The 23,388-nt window shown below is 40.0% G+C and overlaps 1 protein-coding gene across 1 annotated transcript in view; it reads left to right on the forward strand.

Moving 5' to 3' along the window:
• The first annotated feature begins 1,280 nt into the window (after positions 1-1,280).
• The window catches only part of TMEM170B (transmembrane protein 170B), an 80,503-nt gene continuing 58,395 nt past the window's right edge, over positions 1,281-23,388 (forward strand). The window contains exon 1 of the mRNA XM_007951781.1: positions 1,281-1,377. Coding sequence (XP_007949972.1) covers positions 1,281-1,377 — 97 coding nt within the window. The remainder of the gene's footprint in view (positions 1,378-23,388) is intronic.

A 23,388-nucleotide genomic window follows, 5' to 3' on the forward strand; every position in this document is an offset into this window, starting at 1 on the left:
TTTTAAGATCCCAGTCGCTACTCACCAAAGTGCGATGTGGACCAATGTTTTTGTGTAGTATGTCATGCCAATGGAGCTTGATATCCCCTGCTACCATGGTCCCATGCAAGCTCAATTTTTGCTGCAGGGAAGAAGGGATGAGTGATAAAGCCTACCTATGTCGTCCGTTTTGGTGGCTTTAAAATATACTGTGCAAGCAGCGACCTATTCAGGTCACCTGACTCATTCTGAGAAAAAAAATAACATAAAACCTTCAAGTTAAGAAATCTAACGGTCTGACCTGTCACAACCCATTCCATCGAGTTTAGCATGCCCACGGTAGCTTGGGCCTCCAGCGCCGTCTCCAACAGCGACCCGCGCGGTGCACAGTACCACGCAAGTACGTGCCCCGTGCAAAGCTGCCTGGTCTCCAGGGGTGCGCGCCCCAGGTCTGGGGAGGGGAAGGCGTGGAGGTGGTGCTCCAGAAGCATCCAATCAGCAGCGAGGCACGGCGATGGCGCTAGTGACGTGCCTCGCGCGTCCCTCCGCCCCACTGCGGGAAGATGCTTGGTGCTCTCCGCCAAGCAAGCTCGAGCGCGAGGCGTCGGGGAGGAGAAAGGTTGTGGGGCCCGCCGGCAGTCAGAGAGCGGCTGGGCGGAGAGTGAGCATGCGCAACGGGCTCTGGGAGCTAGGGGTGCCGGGGGTGGGGCCCCGCGCGCGCGCGCACGACCGGCCTCCTGGAGGCCGCGGGTGGAGGGGGCGGTTCCTCAAGTGTCGTCGGCCAGAGGGCGGGCAGGCGGGCGGCAGGTGCCGCCGCGGCGGCTGCGGCAGCCTCTTTTTGGTCCTAGCTATCCTTGTTCTCTACTGGCGATGAGCTGGACCCCGTCGGGGGCTGCACCTGCCGGTCGCCCGTCAATTCGAACCTCCAGGCCTGACCTCGGCCTACTCATCTGCCCGGCCCCCGCGGCGAAGCGCGGCCCCTGAGAGGGAGCAGCGGCGGCGGCGGCCTCCTCCGCCCAGAGTCCTCGCTCCGGGGCCGCGAGAGGAGAGCGCCGACCCCTCCCCTTCCCCGCCCGCTGTCCTCAATGTCTCCCCGGCGGGGAGGGGGCTGCCTTGGAGACGCGCTGAGCTGTCCCCCCCGGAGGCCCATCGGCAGCAGCAGCAGCAGCGCCCGACCCGGAGTCCCGCAGCCTTCCCCGGCGGCGGCGGACTGGAGAAGCCGCGCACCCGCCGCCGCCCCCCTTGCCTCGCCGCCGCCGCCCGGCACCCAAGGAGAGGGTTGCGGGCGCCCCCCGGGGAAGATGAAGGCGGAGGGGGGCGACCACTCCATGATCAACCTGTCGGTGCAGCAGGTCCTGAGCCTCTGGGCCCACGGGACGGTGCTGAGGAACCTCACGGGTAATTGATGCGCCGGCTGGGGACAGGGATGCGGTGCCGCCCCTCGCCTCATTGCTCCTTGAGGAAGAGAGAATGGGCTTCTGGTCTCCCCTTCCTCCCCCCATGCATGCCCCGCTTGGGAGCACCAGGTCCCACGTATCGACGAGAAAGATGTTAATCCTCTGCACAGATTTCGGGGGTGCTGGCTCCTGTCACCCCTTCCCCGAGTTCTGAGTCTCCTGAATTGGTGGGAGAGAGTCCATGACCCCGGCCACTTGCCTTGCACGGGAGAGCGCACGGCAGCCCTGCCGGTGTAGTACGCTCGAAGTAGCGTGTAAGTGCTCAGACGGTTAGCTCTTATTTCATTACCACCACCGCCCCCCCCGCACTATCACCGCCCCCTGCATCACCACCACCCAGTGCACACGATGCCGCTTGCTGCTTAGGTGTTTTTCTGGTTTAGCACTTTTTCTTTTTGGCAATTCTCAAACTGAATGCAAGACTTAAATTTCCTGTTCACAATGAGAGATTTGATTCCAGCGTTATTATCTATTTATTTATTTTTTTTTTTTTTGCGATTTAGATGATACATTAGTGGGTGAAGAGCTGGGCCAAGGTCTACTGTATTCTAAGCATTTTAGCTTTAGTTTATTCACGTCCACCCTGATTTCCTTTTGTCTGCCTCCCTCTGCCCTCAAGCTGCTGCTTCTGTGACATTTGATAATTTTGTGTATTTCCCTTCATTCCCTAAGGCTTTGGGGAATTGGACTTCATTATATCATAGTAACTTAATTAACATCAGTTTCTCGTTGTGAAAGTGAGCAGTGATACACATTTATATCAAATCCATAGATTTACTTTGTGAAGAAACTTCTGGTTTTGTTAATGTAGGAAAGCTTACATTATACTCTTCGAGTTCTGAATTGAAAGATACTCTAAGAAGAGTAGTGTTTATGAGAGAGATTCATTGTAGTTTGGTAACTCCTCAGTGTTTGCTGCTCAGGATTTAATTCTTAAAAGTCTACACTAAGCTAACCCATTGCCATCCTGTCGATTCTACCTCATAGTGACTCTATAGGAGAGAGTAGAACTGCCCTATAGGATTTCCTAGGTTGTATTGTTTATGGAAGCAGATTGTCACATCTTTATACTGTGAGAATGTTAATTTTGATAGAACATTAATATTTAAAACTGCATTATGTTCAAGTGAAATTAAGAGTGTTTAACAGATACAAAGACATTGTCTTGACAGCATAGATAGATGGATAGATACAGATAAATTGTTGTTAGGTGTTACAGAGTAGGTCCTGACTCAGTCACCCAATGCACAAAAACACTACCTGGTCTTGAACCATCCACACAGTCATTGTTAGGTTTGAGCTCATTTTTCCATCCACTGCATCAGTCCATCTTGTTGAGGGTCTTTCTCTTTTTCACTCTCTACCAAGCATAATTTCTTTGCCATCCATCTTTGTTTCTAAGGAGCATTCTGGCTGTACTTCTTCCAAGATAGATTTGTTTGTTTTTCTGGCAGCACATAGTATATTCAATATTCTTCACCAACACTACATCCAAATGCATCAGTTTTTCTTTGGTCTTCCTTAATCGTTCCAGCATTCACCTGCATACGAGGCGATTAAAAATTCCATGACTTGGCTCAAGCAGTCCTCAAAGTGCTATCTTTGCTTTTGAACACTTTAAAGAGGTCTTTTGCAGCAGATTTGCCCAGTGCAGTATATAATTTGATTTTTTGCCTCCTGCATCTGTGGTCATTGATTGTGAATCCAAGTAAAATGAAATCTTTGGCAACTTCAGTATTTTCTCCATTTATCATGCTGTTGCATATTGGTCCACTTGTGAGGATTTTTGTTTTCTTCATGTTGAGATATAATCTATACTGAAAGCTGTAGTCTTTGATCTTCATCAGTAAGTGCTCCAAGTCATCTTCAATTTCAGCAAGCAAAGTTGAGTCTTCCTCCAATCTTGATGCCACATCCTTCTTAATATAGTCTAGCTTCTTGGATTATTTGCTCAGCATAGTTTGAATAAGTATGGTGAAAGAATACAACCCTGATATACACCTTTCTTGATTTTTAAACCGTGAGATATCTTCTAGTTCTATTTGAACAACTGCCTTTTGTTCTATATACAGTTTCCATGTGAGCACAATGAAGTGTCTGGAGTTCTCATTGTTTACAGTGTTTTACATAATTTGTTATGATCCACACAGTTGAATGCTTTTTCATAGTCAGTAAAACACAAGTGAACATCTTTCTGTTACCCTCTGCTTTCAGCAAAGATTCAGACACACACACATACACACACACATACTCACTCTCTCACACTTTTCAATCTGGCATGCTATGGAATTCAGTTTTTAAGGGTAGGTATGGAGATGTTCATAGAGAAAAAATTTATGGAATTATGTACAATGATGTTTTTAAGGAAACTGGTTTCCTTGAATGTAGAAACCAAAATGTATATAGATTCTGGATTAATTCTTGGTATCTTCATTCTTAAGGTGTGGTTGTTTACCTTGGAGCAAACTGAATTTAAATAATGGCTGTAGGGAAGAAACATGCTTTTATAAATTATGAAAAAACTAAATTGACAAAGATCATTTCATGATTAAATTGAGTTTAGAGATAAACTGGTATATCTTACTTATGATTTTGCTGTTTACTGTTTTTAAATGTTATCACTTCCGTTTATTGGAGTAAAATGAAAAGTAAGAATTTAATAAGAGTATATGATTATAACTGGCTTAGCTCATTAAAGAGTATTTAGAGAAAATTAGTTTTGGGAACTATAGAGTAAACGTAAATGTAGGTTACTTTTCGACCAGATTTACCTGTGTTTTAAAATAAATATTTTAGAGTCTGTTCATTAGAGTAAGGTGCTGTGGTGACACTGTGGTTAAGACATTGGACTGCTAACCAAATAGTAGGCAGTTCGAACCCACCAGCCACTCCACAGAAGGAAGATGAGGCCATCTACTTCTGTACAGATTTACAGCCTTGGAAATCCGATAGGGGTCACTATGAGTCAGAATCGACTTGATGGCAGTTAGTTTGGCTTTTTTGGATAGTGGCTTCCAGTTCCACATGTAAACCAATAGGTTGATAATAGTAGTTTCAACCCATGTTAGCCCTAATTATCTGCCAGTATAACCTTAGTAGCGGCCAGTTTGCTCACTGGACTTTGTCATTTCACAAAGGATATGCTGAATATCCAAAAATTAGTGATAGTAGAACTAAGGAATGTTAGAAACTACTAGGAAAATGTGTTTTAGGCACATAGAGTTCTATTTGTTAGGGCAAAAATACAGAAAGAAACAGATTAGAAAAATGCTTCTCTAGCAGGTGCATGTACTACATATTAGGAACTACATCATTTCTAAAAAGCATAGGTTTGTAAGTGGTAACATTTGCATCTGGTTCACTGTGGCCTCTATACCAGTGACCTTAGTGATTGCACATGTAGTGTGATCATTAGTCAAGACACACTACTTACACTGACATTCTTAGATCTGGGTTTATTTAAAATAAACAAAACTACAAACTTCTAAAGCAAGGCAGCTACCATTTATTGAGTGCTTACATATTATAACTCTTCAAAGTAGTTTTAAAGGCCGAGAAGCTCAGAGATTTGCCCCAAATCATATAGCTAGTAAATGGCTGAGCTAGGTTTCTAACCCAAGTCTCTGCCCACAGAATTCCTGCTCTTTGCTCCTTAAGAGGCTACTTTGGCTACTTCCTCTTTCAGCTCTTTAATAAATCAGTTGTGGTAGAGTCAATTCTGACTCATGGTGATCCCATGTATATCAGGGTAAACCAAAAAAAACCAAACTCACTGTTGTGGAGTTGGTCCCAACTCATAGCGACCCCTCCTTGGGTTTCCAAGGCGGTATCTCTACCAAAGTAGATTGCCCAATCTTCCTTCTGAGGAGTGGCTGGTGGGCTTCAACCACCAGCCTTCTGGTTAGCAGTAAGAAGCTAGCCTTTGGCAGTACGCCACCAGAGCTCCAAGGTAAACAACCACACCTTAAGGGTTTCCAATGGCTGATTTTTTGGCAGGCCTTTCTTCTGAGGTGCTTCTAGGTGCTCTTAAGCCTGTGACCTTTGGGTTAGCAGCTGAGGGTGCTAACCATTTGTACTATCAGAGACTTCTTGACTCCTTTAGGCCAAACTAACAACAGTTCCCAGTAGACAAGGTTAGATTTACGTATGAACCAATCTCAGTAATCCTCTTATATTAAAAATTTGAGGTACAAACAGGGTACTACTTTGCCACACACATCAAAATATTATTATTATTACTTTATCATTATGTTAAAGATGTTTTAGTGTATCTGGAAGTGTTTCTTTAATGCTTTTATGCATAGAAAAGTACACTATATACTACACACTAAGACATTTGGCTAACTGATGTTAGATACAAACTGTACCTAACTGTCTCGATTTACATACAAATTTGATTTAAAGACAGATTTAGGAATGAACTCTTTCATAGTCTGAGGACTGCCTGTAATTGCTTCATCCTCATTTGTACTTGTCATATATATTTTGTTATACTTTTATATCATAATTTTTATTGTCTCTTGTAGACTCTTAGTTTCTTGAAGATGATGCTATTGTCTTAATCTATCTTTGAGGTCTCAGACTTTAGCATTATAGTACTTGGCACATAGTAGGTCTTCAATATATGTTTACTGAGTTGAATTTTAAATTTAAAAATAATGCTTAACAGTTGCATAATTTAAAATACTTTGCATTGTTTTTCAGTTTTTTCTCTTGAAGTTAACTAAAAGCAAACCAAACTTACTCCATGGAATCAATTCTGACTAAGCAACCCCATAGGACAGAGTAGAACTGCCCCATAAGGTTTTTATGGCTATAAATCTTTATGGAAGCAGACTGCCTAATCTTTCTCGAAAGGAGTGGCTGGTGGGTTTGTACTCCTGACATTTTAATTTGGAGTCAAATGCCTTGAGCACTGTGCCACCAGAGCTCTTTTCTTGAAGTAAGTGTGCTTGTTGGATAGGTGAGAAGTAAGTACGCTCATGGTGTCAAATAAGGTGTCAAATAAGCATATCTTATAGATAATAGTTAACATACCTTTAAAACATACAAACACCCATGTGCACTCTTTTATGCTAGGTAACATGGTTTCATGTATTTTATTTCTTTAATTATATAGAAGTAAATATATTATTTTGCCATGCTTTTATTTTCTTCAACTACTTTGGCTCTCAATTTTGTGTTCTGACCCAAATTTGGTTGGTAAGGGTTTAGAGAAGAATTTTTACTTAGAAAAAGGCAGGCTTCATAACCCCTGGATTAATAATATAGCTGGGTAAAGGGAAAAAGGCAAAGGCTGGATTCAGATTCCTCCTTTCTTTGTGTCAGCAGCAAATGTGGAGCAGGTGCACCCCTCTTTTTATTGGTAAGAAGTATTGGGATACTAGGAATTTATGCTGGAAAGAAGTTAAAATCTTTTGTATTGTTGTGTATATATATATACATATTCATACATAGCCATAGCCATACAGAAACACACTTACATGCACATGTATTTCTATGTATGTCTCTGCTTCCGTATATTTAAGATACACATACACACACTATTATAGTTCCCTTTTAGACTTCACAATTGTAAGACATTTTAGTGTCATTCAGTGTCAGTTAAAAAAAGTGGAGAAAAAATGTTGCTATCTGTATATTTGAAATTGTTCACACCTCATACTGGTATAGCCAAGTACCTTTTTTAAGTTGTGCCCCCAAGCAGGCATGCCTGTATCATTGTCATCCTGTATTCTAGCTTACTAATTTCCTCTTCCTCTGTGCCCTATTATAGAGGGAGACTTTATGTAGATAAATGGCTGATTTTTTTTATGGAGATAAAGTAATTTCAAATACTTACTTCTCGGTACTGATGTTTTGTAAATGTAGCCCCAAAAATTTGTTCTACTTTTTGGTATTCGTGCTAGAAATGAAAATTTACTTTTTCTTAAATACATGTGAAAAATTCCTTACTCTTTTGTAGCAGAGCAAGTTAATAAAGGCTGATATAGGAATAGGAGCCATGGTGGTGCAGTATTACTATGGAAATAGATTGTCCAGTCTTCCTTCTGAGGAGTGGCTGGTGGGTTTGAACTGCCAGCCTTCTGGTTAGCAGTCAAATGCCTTAGGCACTATACCAGTACAGCTTATTTATCTTTGCTTTGTTTAGTGTTTAGGGAAGGGCTAGTAAGGTAAGATAGTTGATGAGCAAGAGTCATAGTTACTAAGGTTATTTTTTTTTTGTAGAAAGAAAGTCTAAATGGAGAGGAAGGAAGAGGTGGGAGTGGGAGGGAGGAATAGAACCAGGGAAGGAATTTGGAATTAAGAATGGTAAAATGTAAGCGGTGAGCCTAAAGAGTATAACACATTGAATTCATTGCGTTATAGCAGATGAATAATCCTAATTGTGGCTATATTTATTGAACATTCACTATTGATCACATACTGTACAAAACATTTTGTGTGCCTTTTCTCACTCCTTAAGATTAAAGTGACCATATAATTTATCATTTTATTTACTGTGTGCAGTTATATTACGTGTGATTGGCTAATTATGTATTTTTAACAAGCTAATATTTTAGTAATAAAAATTAATCAGTTCCAGAATAAATAGTAGGAGTAGCAGTACATTTGAAAGGATCTCATTTCCGCTTTAAATTCTATCTAGGGACCTTAGCTAAATTGACTAAGCCTTGAAAGAAAAGGTGGTTTTACACTATACTTCATGCAAGTAGGAAGAAACAAAACTTTTACCTGAGTTGAATTGTTTGTGTTATAATATAAATCTTGGAATATAATCTGTGACTATAGCATGTACCTATTTATTGTAGTAGAACTTGAAAAAAACAAATAGTTTTGAGGCATATATTCATTAAACCAATTAAAGTTAGTTTATTAACCTTTTCTATTGCCCTTCATTTGGTATGCTAACTAATGCATTTGAATCAAAATCAGTTTTCTGAACTTTTTTCCATAATCCTGTTATGGCTTGTAAATAATTTTTACATGAAAAAATTCTACCCAGGATTTCATACTCAGTAGGGAGAAGGATACGTTTCCTTTTTGGAAATTTCCCTTTTAGCAGTTAACATTTATCTAACTTTTTTGTGTCCTGGGCATTGTTCTAAGAACTTTACATGTACTTTTTTATTTTGTTTTGTTTTCACTCCCCAATTACCATCCCTAACCCTAACACATTCTCCTCCTCTTCCTTCCCAGTGACCCCCCCATCCCTGTGTCCTTCTTAGTTATATGCTCCTGTCTGTCCAGCTTTTCCTCCATGTGACTGTTGCTCCTCTGGTACCCCATGGCTGATTGCTCCAAGGGATGTATCTCCGGAGAGTAGGTGGATACATCTTCCGGGGTTGGATGTTCTGCATGTAAGTCTTACTGCTGTTGGGCTGAGAGCCAACCCTTGAGAGTGAATTTTTTCCCAGGCTCAAAGTATATCCCAAGGCCACAGCCTTGGGGGTCTCACCGGACTCCGTCCGACCAGTAATTCTGGTTGCTATTGTGTTTTTTAATTTTGTTCCACGTTTTTCCTTCCACTCTATCCAGGATCTCCAGTTTTGATCCCTTCTCGAGTGGTTGGCATCGGTAGCCAAGCACCATCTAGTTCTGGTCTTGAGGTTCATAATATTCTAGGGCTGATTGTTTCCACAAGTCTTTGGTGTTCTTCACTGTTCTTCACTAACAATGATAGGAGACCATTAGCTGCATCTTAGATGGCCGCTCAAAAGCTATTAAGACCCCAGTTGCAACTCACCAGAGTAGGTTGTGAAACAAGATTTTCATGTATTATGTTGTGCCAGTTGAGCCTCGTGTCCCCCAGTACTATGGTCATGTACTGTTTAATTTAATTTAATTTTCAAATAATTCATAAGGTAGAGACCCTTATTAACTCCATTTTTTAAAATGAGGAAACAGGCACAAAGAGGTCAGGTATCTGACCCATGATTACATAAACTGTAAGGAGTTGAACCAGGCCTTGAAAAATGGTCAGTATCAGTCTACTTCAGCAAACATTTGAGTAACTATACTTACTCCTCACTTATCAGCTATCTCTTGGGCATTTTGCATTTATAGCAATAGTAAAAAAAAAAACAAACTAAACCAAACTCACTGCTGTCGAGTCAATTCCGACTCATAGCGACCCCTCCTTGGGTTTCTGAGGCAGTATCTCTCTGCAAGTAGATTGCCCAACCTTCCTTCCAGAGAGTGGCTGGTGGGTTTGAACCATCAGCCTTCTCATTAGTGGTCAAATGCCTTAGGCACTAGTTAAAAGATCTACTTAAATAACCTTAAAGCTAGGTAAGGACCCATGTGTTTTGAATGAGAAAGTGCCTCCCTCCAAAGCCCCAAGTCCTTGAACCCTCCCATCCTACTCTTTTCCCCAATTTTGGATGTAAATAAAGTTAAAGGGGGGGTGGGTAGGATGCCAGACCCCAGGGGCCTTAGGCTATTAACCTGCATAAGTGCTCAGCCTCCCCAAATGCCAGCTGGGCCCATAGGCTAGTAGCAGAACTGCAGATTTGGGCCATAAGAAGGCAGCAGAAAGGTATTATATATAGGATATATGATGGTCACTTTGCTGCAGAATCTTTGATCCTCCGTTTTGTGTTTGAGGGCACTGGGGCCAAAGGGCAGCAGTTCCTGGTGGGCGGCCATTTCTGTGGAGAACACAAACTCCATGTGCATCAGGGTAGGATCAGTCCCCTCCTGGCTGCAAATCCAGACCCAGTCAGCTCTGCCTGTGATTTGAAATGGCACAAGCCAATCTGCCTAGCTGAAGTACAGAAGTTAAAGCTTAGAGACAAGCTAGCTGCAAACTGTGGCTGCAAGGGAGGGAACATCCCAATAGGACTGCCTAGGAAATGACTCCAGGAGCTTGAGGGGCATTTGATTGCTGATGTTTTTCTATATAACAACCTGGTTTTTGGAAACTAACCATGTTGGTAAGTGAGGAGTTGGTGTACAATGTAAACAGTACTGTTGGAGGTAACAGAAGTATATAACACATGGTGACTATTTTTAAGAAACTTATATTCTAGTGATTATTACAAATTTTTGAATTAGTTGCCTATTACTGAGTAACAAATTACCTCAAAACTGAGTATTTTAAAACAAATTTATTTTCTCAAACAGTTTCTGGTGGTCAGGAACCTGGAGGTGCTTTTGCTGTTGGTTCTAGCTCAGGGTCTCAAGACTTTATAGTCAAGCTGCCTGCTGGGACTATAGGCTCTGTAGACTTGTCTGGGGCTATAGGATCGGCTTCTAAGCTCTCTCATGGGCTGTTGGCAGGAAGCTTCAGTTCCTGTCCATGTGAGGCTCTCCATAGGCCTGCTTACTATATGGTCTCCCCCCAGAACAAGTGATCAGAGAGAAAAACTAAATCAGAAGCCACAGTGTCTTTTGTAACTGAGTCTTAGAAGTAATATACCATTCCTTCCGCCATATCCTATTGGTGACATAGACAAAGCTGTCAATACTGGTGGCAGGAATCACTAGGAGACATGTAGAGGCTGACTCCCACAAACTTAGAGGTAAATACAGGGAAAAAAGGATGTGGCTCTTAAAGGAGAAGCTAAGGGCAACATAGTGGGTGACCAAAACCAGTTACTGTTGAGTTGACTCCATCTCATGGCTGTCCCATGTCTGTCACAGTAGAACGGTGCTCCACAGGGTTTTCAATGGCATATTTTTGGGGGGCAGGGGGCAGGGTACGGAGTAGATTGTCAGGCCTTCTGAGGCACCTGTTGGTGGACTTGAACTTCCAACCTTTTGGTTAGCAGCTGACTGTGTCACAGTTTGCACCACTCAGGGACTCCATGGGGGGATAAGAGGATGAAGTATTTATAAGAGAAATAGAAGGTGACTAGAAATAGCAAAAAGCTGCCTTGATACCTAGAAGAGTTATATTAAATAACAATGTCTAGCATTTTCAAAGGTTAATCTTGAGGAATATATCTTGAGTATGAGCCATGTGCCAGTTTCTGTGGCAAACACTGATGAACAAAGATGTAATGTTAATCATGGGCCATAAGGAGCTTGTGGTCTAGAGAATCTAACCTTCAAGTTAAGTAGTTCTTTTGTGGCCTCAACTGAGACTGGGCAGCACTTTATTTTGTGGTATCTGAGGTAGCCATGAGTCGGGGACCAACTCCATGGCAGCTGATGACAACAACTGGTTGAGTTGGAGGTTGACTTGATGGCAGCTGGTTAATTCAGGAAGAACCAGGTAATGTGATGTTGAAGAGAACAAAAGGAGAGGCAGAGAGAGGAGAAAGAACCTGGTTATGCAATGATTGAGCTAGAGGAGGTGAACTGTTTGTGGGATTGTACTGCCAGGACTTAATTATTTTTAAAAATATCATTATGCTGCTCTTGGATAGCAAAGATGTTTTTATCAGTAAAGTGAAACTGAATTTTAAAATTCTGCCTCTCCTCCTATCCTTAAATATGAATTATTTTAATCTATCATGGTTTCTAAACCTTGCTACATATCAGAACAACCTAGGCTAGTTACGGGTATAGATCCAGGGCCAGTACATACCTACAGAATTAACATCTTTGAGAACAAGGCCAAGAAGCTAAATTTTAACCAGTAATTCTGCTATACTCAGGAATTGAATATGCCTGATTAAAAAAATATTTTTTTGTGATACATTTTTAGCTACAGTGTAATATATAATAAAAGTTAATATGAAATATTTAGTATAGTGAAAAACATTGAAATTTTAGCATAAATGATTCATTTATTTCTAAGAGGATGATATGTTGACCTAGTTTTGTTTTGTATTTTAAATTAGGGGGTCATATTTTAAAAATACTTTCTTTATTATCATTAACTTTTTCCATAGAAAATTATTCTTATAAAAAGATTAAAAAAACAAAGAAACCTACCACCATTGAATTGATTCCAACTCATGGTGACGCTATAGGACAGAGTACAACTGCTCCACAGGGTTTCCAAGTCTATGAATCCTTACAGAATCAGACCGCCTCCCCTTTATCCTGCAGAACAGCTGGTGGGTTTGAACTGCTAACCTTTTGGTTAGCAGCCAAATGCTTTAACCACTACATCACCAGAGTTCCTTTTTATAAAATGATAGTATTTTTAACATTCTAAACTGTTCAATTATATTAAATCTGAAATATATGGGAAAATTAAGCATTTTAAAAGTTCATATAAATACTTAATAAGTGGGCAGTTTTTGGAAATGAGATTTTTCTTTGGATAATTGAGGTCCTGCTAGATTTCTCTCTGCAAAAAAAAAAAAAAAAAGACTCCAAATGAGCCATGTTGTTGTTGTTGTTATGTGCCGTCGAGTCGGACCTAACTCATAGCAACCCCTCCTTGGGTTTCCGAGGTGGTATCACTATGGAAGTAGATTGCCCAACCTTCCTTCCGAGGAGTGGCTGGTGGGTTTGAACTACCAGCCTTCTGGGTAGCAGTCAAGTACCTTAGGCACTACGCTACCAGAGCTCCTCAAATGAGCCATAGAGTTCAGAAATTGAGTTTTATCTTTGACTTACTACCTAGCTTTTTCACTTTAGACAAGTCACATATTTCCAAAGCCTCCATTTGTTCATCTGAAATACAATCTAATGCCAACAATTCCATGGTGATGTTAAGGAAAAGCTGATTTACAAATTTTAACTAGTTAAGGGAAAAAACCACTTGTCTGTCAGTTTGTCATAGCATGGTGGCTTGTATGTTGTTTTGAGGCTGGAGGCTTTGCCCCCGGTATTTCACATACCAGCAGGGTCACCCATGATGGACAGGTCTCAGCGGAGCTTCCAGACTAAGACAGACCTGGAAGAAGGAAAGGCCATCCACTTCTCAAAGAATTAGCCAATGAAAACGTTATGAATAGCAGTGAAACACTGTCTGATCTGGCACAGGACTGGGCAGTGTTTTATTCTGTTGTGCATAGGGTCACTATGAATTGGAGCCAACTTAACGGCACCTAACAACAAGAAGGGGAAAAACAGTTTAGAGATTTTATTATTATTAAGACAAAAAATTACCTATCTGCATATAAACATGTTTCTTTAATCTTTAAAATTAAGCAACTTTCTTTTTTAAGTAGAGCTTCCTCAGAACTGTAAAATGCTAATTTGTAGAATGAGTAATGTGTAGAGCAAGTAAAATTTTTTGTGGCTAGTTCAGAAATAGTTGCAGCAGTACACTGATAGGGAATTACCAGAAATTCAAGCTGGATTCAGAAGCGGATATGGAATGAGGGATATAATTGCTGATATCAGATGGATTTTGCCTGAAAGCTGAAACTACTAGAAAGATGTTTACCTGTGTTTTATTGACTATGAAAAAGCATCCAACTGTGTGGATCATAACTAATTATGGACAACAATGCAAAGATTAGGAATTCTGGAACACTTCATTGTGCTCATGTGGAGCCAGTACATAGAATAAAAGGCAGTCGTTCAAGCAACAAGAGAATACAACATGATTTAAAATAAGGAAAGGTGTGTGTTGGAACTACATGAAAAAGAATGTGGCATCAAGATTGAAGGAAGACTCCTTAACCACCTGTGATATGCAGATGACACAACCTTGCTTGCTGAAAGTGAAAAAGACTTGAAACACTTACTTATGAAGATCAAAGATTACAGTCTTCAGTATGGATTACACTTCAACATAAAGAAACAAAAATCCTCACAAGCGTACCACTAAGGAACATCTTAATAAATAGAGAAAAGATGGAAGTTGTCAAGATTTTACTTTACTTGGATCAATAATCGGCAGTCTTGGAAGCAGCAGTCAGGAAATAAGACATTGTATCACACTGAGCAAATCTGCTGCAAAAGACCTCTGTAAAATGTTGATGAGCAAAGATGTCACTTTGAAGACTTGGTGTGCTTAACCCAAGTCATGGTATTTTCAGTCACCTTATATGCGTGTGAAACTTGGACAGTAAATAAGGAAGACCGAAGAAGGGTTGATGCCTTTGAATTGTGGTGTTGGTGAAGATTACAAATACTGTGGACTGCCAGAAGAACAAACAAATCTGTCCTGGAAGGAGTGCAGCTGGAATGCTCCTTGGAAGCGAAAATGATCAGTCTTCGTCTCACCTACATTGGTCATGTTAATTAGGAGGGACCAGTCCCTAGAAAAGGATAGCATGCTTGATAAAGTAGAGGGTCAGCGAAAAAGGGACGACCACAACAGTGGGCTCAAGCACAGCAAAGATTGTGAGGATGGTGCGTGACTGAGCAATGTTTGTTCTGTTGTACACGGCCTCATTATGAGTCGGAATTTACTCGACAGCACCTAAGAACAACAACTCAGTGAGTTAGACTGACATAGTGACTGCAACATGGGATCAAGCTTAGCAATTATTGTGAGAATGGTGTAGGACTTGGCAGTGTTTCATTCTTTTGTACATAGGAAGACTATGAATCAGAACCAACTCAACAGCACCTAGCAAGAAGAAGAGAGGTTTAGGACTAAGAAAATCTTTTTTATATCTGAATACCATTTTATAGTTCTTATATTTAGGATCCCTTGAAATATTGTTTAGGAAACGCTATAGATTCAATATATAAAGAATCCCTGCCAATTTTGAAATTATCTCTTTTGTACCCCATTGCAGAATAGCTACTGCCTCAGGATTATAGTCAGAATAATATTTAAGGTGTGACTATTCTGACCTTGCTTTTCTGCATGACCAATGTTTTTGCATTGCCAAGTTTTCCTGATTATGATTTTATTTCCTATTCTTGTCATTCATACCATCCCTTACATAATTTAAGGAATTTGTTGTATTTAGAGTTTAATTTTATGTTATTCTCATTGATGTAAAAAGTTCATTTTTCAACATTCTGTGTAAATATCCCTTGGAAATATTATGAGATTATAAAACATTTTAACCATCTTTGACAAAATACTTTGGATCAGTGTCTAATTTGAAAAAAAGAAATATTGTTACAGATTGTTGGTGTTATTTTGTGTATAATGTGTAATATAGGATGCTTGAGGGCATAGAGTACTCACTATTCAAAGTATTGTATAATTGCTGTGTTAAAGCTTAGTAATAGATTCAGGTTTTGACATTTAATTCTTATACTTTTATAATTGAGTAATCAATCATGAGGAAGAACTGATAGACATCTTTAGAAAGCGGGCCCTGTGACTTAAATATAGAGCAGTTTTTGAACTATATTAAATAGTATAAATCTTAATCTGATTTCTTTAAAGCAAATGATATTCTGATTGTTTTAAATTAAAAACCTGTTTCTTATTTATTAATAGATATTATAATTTATAGTTTAAAATTATATAATTAAGAAATGAGTGCTTTAGTTTAAGTAAGGAGCTCTAGTGGTGTATACTGGTTAAAGCATTTGGCTGCTAACCAAAAAGGTTGGTGGTTCCAGCCCACCAGCTGCTCCACAGAAACAAAATGAGGCAGTCTCCTTATGTAAAGATTTATAAGCTTGGAAATCCAGTGGGGTTCACTGTGAGTCGGAATTGACTTGATGGCAGTGAGTTTGGTTTTGGTTTTGTTTAGTTTAAGTGGTGGAGTTTTAGTGGTTCAGCGGTTAATGCCCTCATTTGCAAACTAGAAGGTTCACAGTTCGAACCTACCAGCTGCTCCCTAGGAGAAAGTCGTGGGAATTTTCTAAGGAGGTTATAACTTCCTCCTGAGTAGGTAGCGGCAGTCCAAAATACTTTTCCAGAGTCTCAGGCAGAGACATGAATGTTTATTCAGAACAGAGACAAAGAGAATCAGAAGAGAAAGGATTTAAGAGATAAAAGAAAGCAGGCCTACAAACATTGCTAGCAATTCAGTGTCTGCTAGCAATTCAGTGTCCAGCGGCAGGGGCCAGAGTGGATCTAAGATGACTGCTAACCCCCTCCCACTTTGCAGGAATACTTACACCTGAGTTTGAGGAATTCGGGCCGGGGGCTACATGACTGGTTCAGACTCGGTGGCCCTGGGTCCTGATTGGAAGGGGGCTCTAGACCACCACCTGTGTGTGCTCTGATCAGACGTGCCAGTTGGCAAGCTTTATTGCTTAAATATTTTAAGAACAAGTTAATACATTACAGCGAAGGTGGTTAAGACCTGACAGAGGGAGCGGGGGAATACGTGATGAGGAGGGAGAAGGGAAATGGCTTATAGTTCTTACAAGCATGGCTAAACAAGGTGGGATATGAGAGCCACTTGGAGGGTTGCAGTTACTGACCATACAGAGAAAGATGTGACAGTCTGCTTCCATAAAGATTTACAGCCCTGGAAACACAACGTGGCAGCTGTACTGTGTCGCATGAGGTTGCTGTGAGTCTAAATTATAACTCAACGCCATGTAATAACAATAACAAATGTTAAATGAAGTTTCCAGTGGACAAATGTCATTAAATTTTAAACCTGGTTAAAATGTTAAGAGAAAATAAAAATAAGAAAAGAAGTCTTAATTTAATCATCATTTTTAACCTTTCTTAGTGCTCATTTCTTAGTGTAGAGCTTAGTTTCCATCTAGTATCATACTCTTGTCTTAAGGATTTCCTTTGATATTTCTTGAGGTATAAGTCTGCTGACAATGAATTCTAGCTTTTTTTCCCCTAAAAAAAGAAGTCTTTATTTTGTGCTTATTTTTGAGAAATATTTGCACTGGATATAGATTTCAGTATTTACAGATCTTTTTCCCTTTCAGTATTTTGAAGAGTTCACCCTTGTTCTAGTTACCTAGTGCTGCTCTGACAAGAAATATATATTCTTACAATTTGGAGCCTTTAAGTCCAAGTTTAAAGTGCCAGGCTCTACGGCCTGGGTGAAAGCCCCTTAACCTTGGGGTCCACCTCTGTCTCCTGCTCCCGGCCCACTGAAGCTAGAGGCGTTTCTTACTCAGACAGCTGCTGGCTGCTGAGGCTGAGAAGCCCCAGGGTTGACGAGTAAAAAGGCACAGTCCCGATACTACCAAACCACACGGCAGGCCATTAACTTAAGTCCATTGTAAGTCCCAAGGTTGGCAGAGCTTAGCAAGCTCCTGAGCAATGATATGGCTACATGCAGAGTCCAAATGTGCCATAGACTAGAGACCATTCCCAAGGCTTCTCCTTATATGCAGGAAGCAGATCACATCCCAAAGGCAGCTACTTAGCTACTTGTGGTAGATCCCACCATGGAGCTGATTGCCAGTCTCATCATGGAGAATAACTACCACCAGCTGCCCAGCCACTCAACCAGGCCAGCCAAGTTGACACACAAACATAACTACCACAACCCTGTTGTCTTGATAGTTTCTGATGAGAAGTTTGCTATAATATTTATCTTTCTTCCTTTGTACATAATATGTTTTCCCCACACCTATGGCTACTTTTAATATTTATCTTTGGCTTTCAGTCATTTGACTATGATGTGTATAGTTATGTGGTTTTATTGTTGTTTATTTGTTGATTGTTGTTTTTGGATTTGTGGAAAGACTAATGACTTCCATTATTTTTTAAAAAAATTTTAGGCATTGTCTCTGCAAAAGGATCCCTTATGGCACAGTGGTTAAATGCTCTGCTGCTAACTGAAAGGTCAGTGGTTCGAACCCACTAGCTGCTGTGCAGAAGAAATATGTGGCAGTCTGCTTCTGTAAAGATTTACAGCTTTGGAACCCCTATGGGGCAGTTCTGCTCTGTCCTATAGGATAACAATGAGTTGGAATTGACTCAATGGCTGTGGGTTATCTTTTCAAAGATCTTTTCCTGTCATATTCTCCCCCCACCCCAGGACTCCTATTACATTTAGTATAAACCATTTGAAATTATTTCATAGCCCCTGGATTGTTATTTCATTCTCTTTCTCCTCCTCCTTCTTTGTTCCCCCTATTCTTTTTTCTCTCATGTTTCTGTTTGAACAGTTTCTATCACACTATCCTTAAGGTCACTGGTTCTTTCCTCAACTGTGACGAGTCTACTCATTAAAGAAATTAAAGGAATTTTTCGTTTTTGATGTATTTATGTATTTATTTATTTTTGACTCTTAGAGTTTCCATATCTGTACTAAAATTCCCCACTGGTTCATATGTATTGTCTACACTAGAGCCTTTAATATATTTATTTTAGTTATTTTAAAGTTCCTATCTGATTGTTCTAAAATCTGGGTCTGGTTAGGTTGTTTGGTTTATCCTTTGATGATGGGTGGTTTTCCCTGCTTTTGAGTGTGTCTTACAACTTTTTATTGAATGCAGGATGTTGTATGTAGAGCAGTAGAGACTCAGGTACATCGTATTTATGCCTGGAAATGGACCTCTTTGGTCAGGCCAGTGGTATGAGAAATTGATTTAATCAGTCCGGGAGTTGAGCTAACCTTGAGTTTTGTTGTTGCTATGATTGCGTACAGCACACCACAGACTTAAAATTCCTTGAGGAGCTGCTACTGTTGCCTTGTGTTTAGGGTGGGGAATGGGTGCGCTAAGGTTTTTCTCAGTGTTAGGGCTCCATTGTCTGCTTTTAGCCACCCCTAATTTTGTATTCTTCTAGTGATAGATTCTTGTTGCTTGTCACTTGGTTCTAGGCTTCTAGAGAGCAGGGAGAATTCACTGCTGTCCTGGTCCAGTTTCAGTTGTAAGCATGCCCAGTGTGCTGAAGTCTCCAGCGTGGCAACCAAACTGTCCCTCTTGTATTTGTGATTAATCTTGAGTAGGAGTTTCCTCTCCTTACCGGAGCAGTAACACACCTCTGCTTTGTTTAGGATCCTGGGTCCTAGATGGCTTTTTGCTTGTCTCCCAGGAGTTTTCTTTCCCTTTTTCTTCTTCTACCCTTCCCATAGCTAGAGTTGCAATAGGTCTTCCTTGTGCTGTGAGAGTGACAATTTGCTGTTGTCTCTGCTGGTTTAACTTTTGCTTTGAATAAGACAAGGGTCATAAAACACAAGTTTCCTGTGTTTCCCCTAGAAGCCATGATTACTTTGTATAGGCTTGTATCACCTGTGGTGACCATCCAGTCTCCTACCCAGGTTCCAGTCTTTTTTGGCGCTCCCCGTGGATGCCTGTGGAAAAGAGCTTGTGAGTGAGTGTGAACTTCCCTTGTGTCTGTGGTCTCCAGTTATTCAAGGCTGACATGTTAAATTACACTCAGCCTTTAACAGTCTGTTAAATTTTTAGCTCTTATCTTCTTACCCATTTGCTTGTGCCCACCTCTTGCTCATGTGCCTTGCCAGAGGTGAGACAGTTCACATATCCTCTCTCTTCTTGGAGAGACTTGTCCCTCTTGCTTGGTTGCTTTGCAGCCTTAGCTCACTGATGGGCTAAAGAAAAGATATGATTTTGTAATTTATATATTTTTTTATCATTGTTAGGGTGGGAGTGATATTTTTTGCAGCTACATTCTAAATTCTGATTACAATTTAAATCTTGTAATAGTCATTTTAGTGATGATTTTAATTTTGACAAAATAAATCATGCGTTTAGAAAAAAACATTGGAGGCACTACAAACTTGAGATTTGCTGTATTTTATTAAAACATGGTCTATAATATTAATGTATAGGTAATCTTTACATTTTCCTGGTTTTAGTTTCTTTACTCCTTGCTGCTCACCAGCATTTGAACACTATTGCAGAGATAGTAAACATACTCTTTTGTGTTTTCAAACCTGATGGCATTATTTATCCAGCTGTCCACATCAGAAATCTGGATGGCTAGACATCACATCTCTTTCACCTCTGTCATTCAGGCCATCACCAAGTCCTCCTAAATCTTTCTCAAATTCTTTTTCAATCATTAGGTCAATGCCTGAGTTCCAGCCTTAATTACTCATTGAAGTCCTGAAATATTCTTAGAGTTTCTCCTCTCCTTCCAGTCCTACTTTAACATTTCTACCACAGTAAATTTTTTTAAAAAGTAATTCTCATTATATTGCTTCCTTATTTCAAATCTTTCTATGACTCCCTATAATCTTCTACCTTCATGATAACTTTCAAATTCTTTAGGATCTAAAGGCCCCAAATAGCTACTCAGGGTTCAGAACAGCTTTATTATATACAGCCTCATTTCTCCACCCAAACCACCAAAACCACTGCCATCGAGTCAATTCTGTCTCCTAGCGACCCTATAGGACAGAATAGAACTGCCCTTTAGGGCTACCAAGGTTGTATATCTTTATGAACCAGACTGCCACATATTTCTCCCGTGGATCGGCTGGCAGGTTTGAACTTTCAGTTAGCAGCTGAGTGCTTAACCACTGTGCCACCAGGGCTCCTTCATGTCTCCATGTATTCTCTCGTTTTCCTTGGTTTTTGCCAAACCAGACTTCTTGCAATTTCATATTCTTTATTGTACACAATTACATGATTTGAACATTGTGTCTTAGAGCAGTGGTTTCTCAGTCTTGGCTGTGGATGAAAATCATCTGGGAAACTTTTAAACATTCTGATGCCCAAGCCACATCCCAGACCAATTTAATAAGTGGAGTCAAGGCATCATTATTTCTTTTAGACTCTCCCAAGTGACCCCAACATACACTCAAGATTTAGAACCTTTGGCTGAGAGTACCCCATGCCTTATACCTCATCCTCATTCCATCTCCAATATGTTTATTATTTGGTCAAATCTTATTTGTTTGCAACTATTATAAACACTTGAAATGTCAGTGCTTGATAATATTCATAAGTACTGTGACTATAATTTTCAGTGGGAGTGAGGGTGGGGTAACTCAGCTTTCAGGAAAATATTGCAAAATCATCTAGATCAGGAGTCAGCTGTATAAGGTCAGTACTCAGTGTACTCAACATACAGTAATTTGGCTTTGTGGGCCATCATGGTCTGTTATAACAACTCATCTCTACGAAAGTAGCCAGAAAGCAGCCATAGACAAGAAGAATGAGGAAGTCTGTGTTCCAATAAAACTTTATTTATGGATACTGAAATTTGAATTCTATAAGATTTTTATGTCTCACAGAATATTATGCTTTTGACTTTTTCCCCCCAAACATTTAAAAATGTAAAAACCACTCTTAGTTGATACAAAAATGGGTGGAGAGTTGGATTTGGCCTATAGACTTTAGTTTGCCAATTACTTTGCTGATATAGGGAGCTTTTTCAAATCATAAATGTATCATCTCTCTGAGAGTCTAGTAAGTCCCTTGTGTGGTATGTGTCCCCAAATTGGAAAGTTACTGCTGTTAGAAACGAGTAGGAATGGCCACACCTTAGGTGATAGTCTAATCTGTACACACATTATTTAAATATACAAAACATGGATCATTTCTACAAAAAGGTAGACCTTAAAATGGTATGCTATTTTCAGTTTTAGGCCCAGAGTATATTGAATACAGGCAAGTTTTCAGTATATACTTCCTAATGATATCATTAGAGGGGTTAAATCCTTATTATTCTTGAGGATTAAAAATTATATTTAGTATGTAATGAGATAGATTTCATTGTTTTTATGTCTGGGATTTTTTGAATGAATGCCTTTTATGTGATTTTGGCCTAGAGTAGTGATTACATCATTATGAAATACCCTGATTATTTGGGAGATTTAATGAAATTTTTGAGTGTGCCTGAAATTGGAGGAAGGTTGTGACACCTTGACAACAGGAATCTTTCCTGAGGTTGAGCCGTGGTCTTGTAAATAAATATGTCATCAATAACAGCCTGCTCAAAGCCCTAGAAACTGACCCTAGCAACACCAAGCTTTCCTTCTTCTGCTCCCACCTTCTCCACCAATAACTTCACTCATTCAGTAGAAGAAACCATATTCAGCCAATTACCATAAAACCCTCCGCTTCGAACTATAATTCCTCTCTACAACAAAATGGAAACACATTTCCACACTCCACACAGTGTTTCCACCATCACAAAGAAAACAGCAGAGTGACCCAACACACCTGAATCAATAATAAAATAAAATACACCAGCTTCACCTATTCAAAATATTAAACCATAAAACTAAGACAAAACAAATCAACACGTAACCGGCAGCTAGAGACAACCTAAAGAGACAGCACTCTACCAGATTCCAGGGGCTTAAGAAGAGGTTCTGCTTTCCAGTAGTCCCAAGAACTCTCTGGACCTGCACTGCACAACTGAAAAGGTCCTAGTTTACACAGTTGTTTTTTTCCCCCCCCCCCCTTTTTTTTTCTCTTGTGGTTAACTTCATTCCTTGTTGGTTTTTTGTTTTATTTTGTTTTTTTCTTTTTTTGTTTTCTTTCTTCATTGTTCTCTACGTTTTTTCTCTTAGTGCCCTACCCCCAGATATTGCAGGTTTAACTGTTTTCTTCTTCTTTTCTCCCCTTTTTCTTTTTTTGGGTAACTGTTCACGTGTGATATCATGATATATTTTTTTGTCCATGTGCTTTTAGTTTTTTCAATGGTTATTCAATTGTAATTTTTCTCTAACTGAGTTGGGGACAGCAACAGTCTCCATAAGATACAAGTACACCCACACCTCCTGCAACTTTACTTACTGAGCAAGAGCCAGCACCTCCTTCTCCACCAATGGGCCAATGATAAAAAAACAGCAAGAAGAGCCTGAATCACCCTTGGCTGCTCTTCACAAACAATTAATAGAGATCTTAATACAATACCACGATGCCTCGGAGACAACAGACCATCCCATCCACACAAAGAAGCAGGATAAAGTGGTAGAAACAAGGGAACAGGATACAGACCCAGAACACATCCCTGAGGAAGAAGCAGCATTAGAACTCTCTGATAAGGAATTCAAAAGATTATATTTAGGTATCTTCAAAGGATTGAAAGACAGACCAAAGAAAACAAAGAAAAAACCTTAGAAGAATTTTGGAAGAAAATATAGGAACAAAATGACAAAATAAATGAAAAATTATAAATGATTCTAAATCTACAGATAGAAATCCAGAAGATTAATACTAAATTGTTAGAATTAGATAACACATTGGAAAGGCAAAGGGGTAGAATTGATGCAATGGAAGACAGAATTAATGAGATTGAAGACAAATACCTGAATACTTCTTTGGAAAGGGATCAATCAGA

Source organism: Orycteropus afer, unplaced genomic scaffold, assembly GCF_000298275.1.
Source record: "Orycteropus afer afer isolate SDZICR_OR568_19922 unplaced genomic scaffold, OryAfe1.0 scaffold00012, whole genome shotgun sequence".
Lineage (NCBI taxonomy): Eukaryota > Metazoa > Chordata > Mammalia > Tubulidentata > Orycteropodidae > Orycteropus > Orycteropus afer.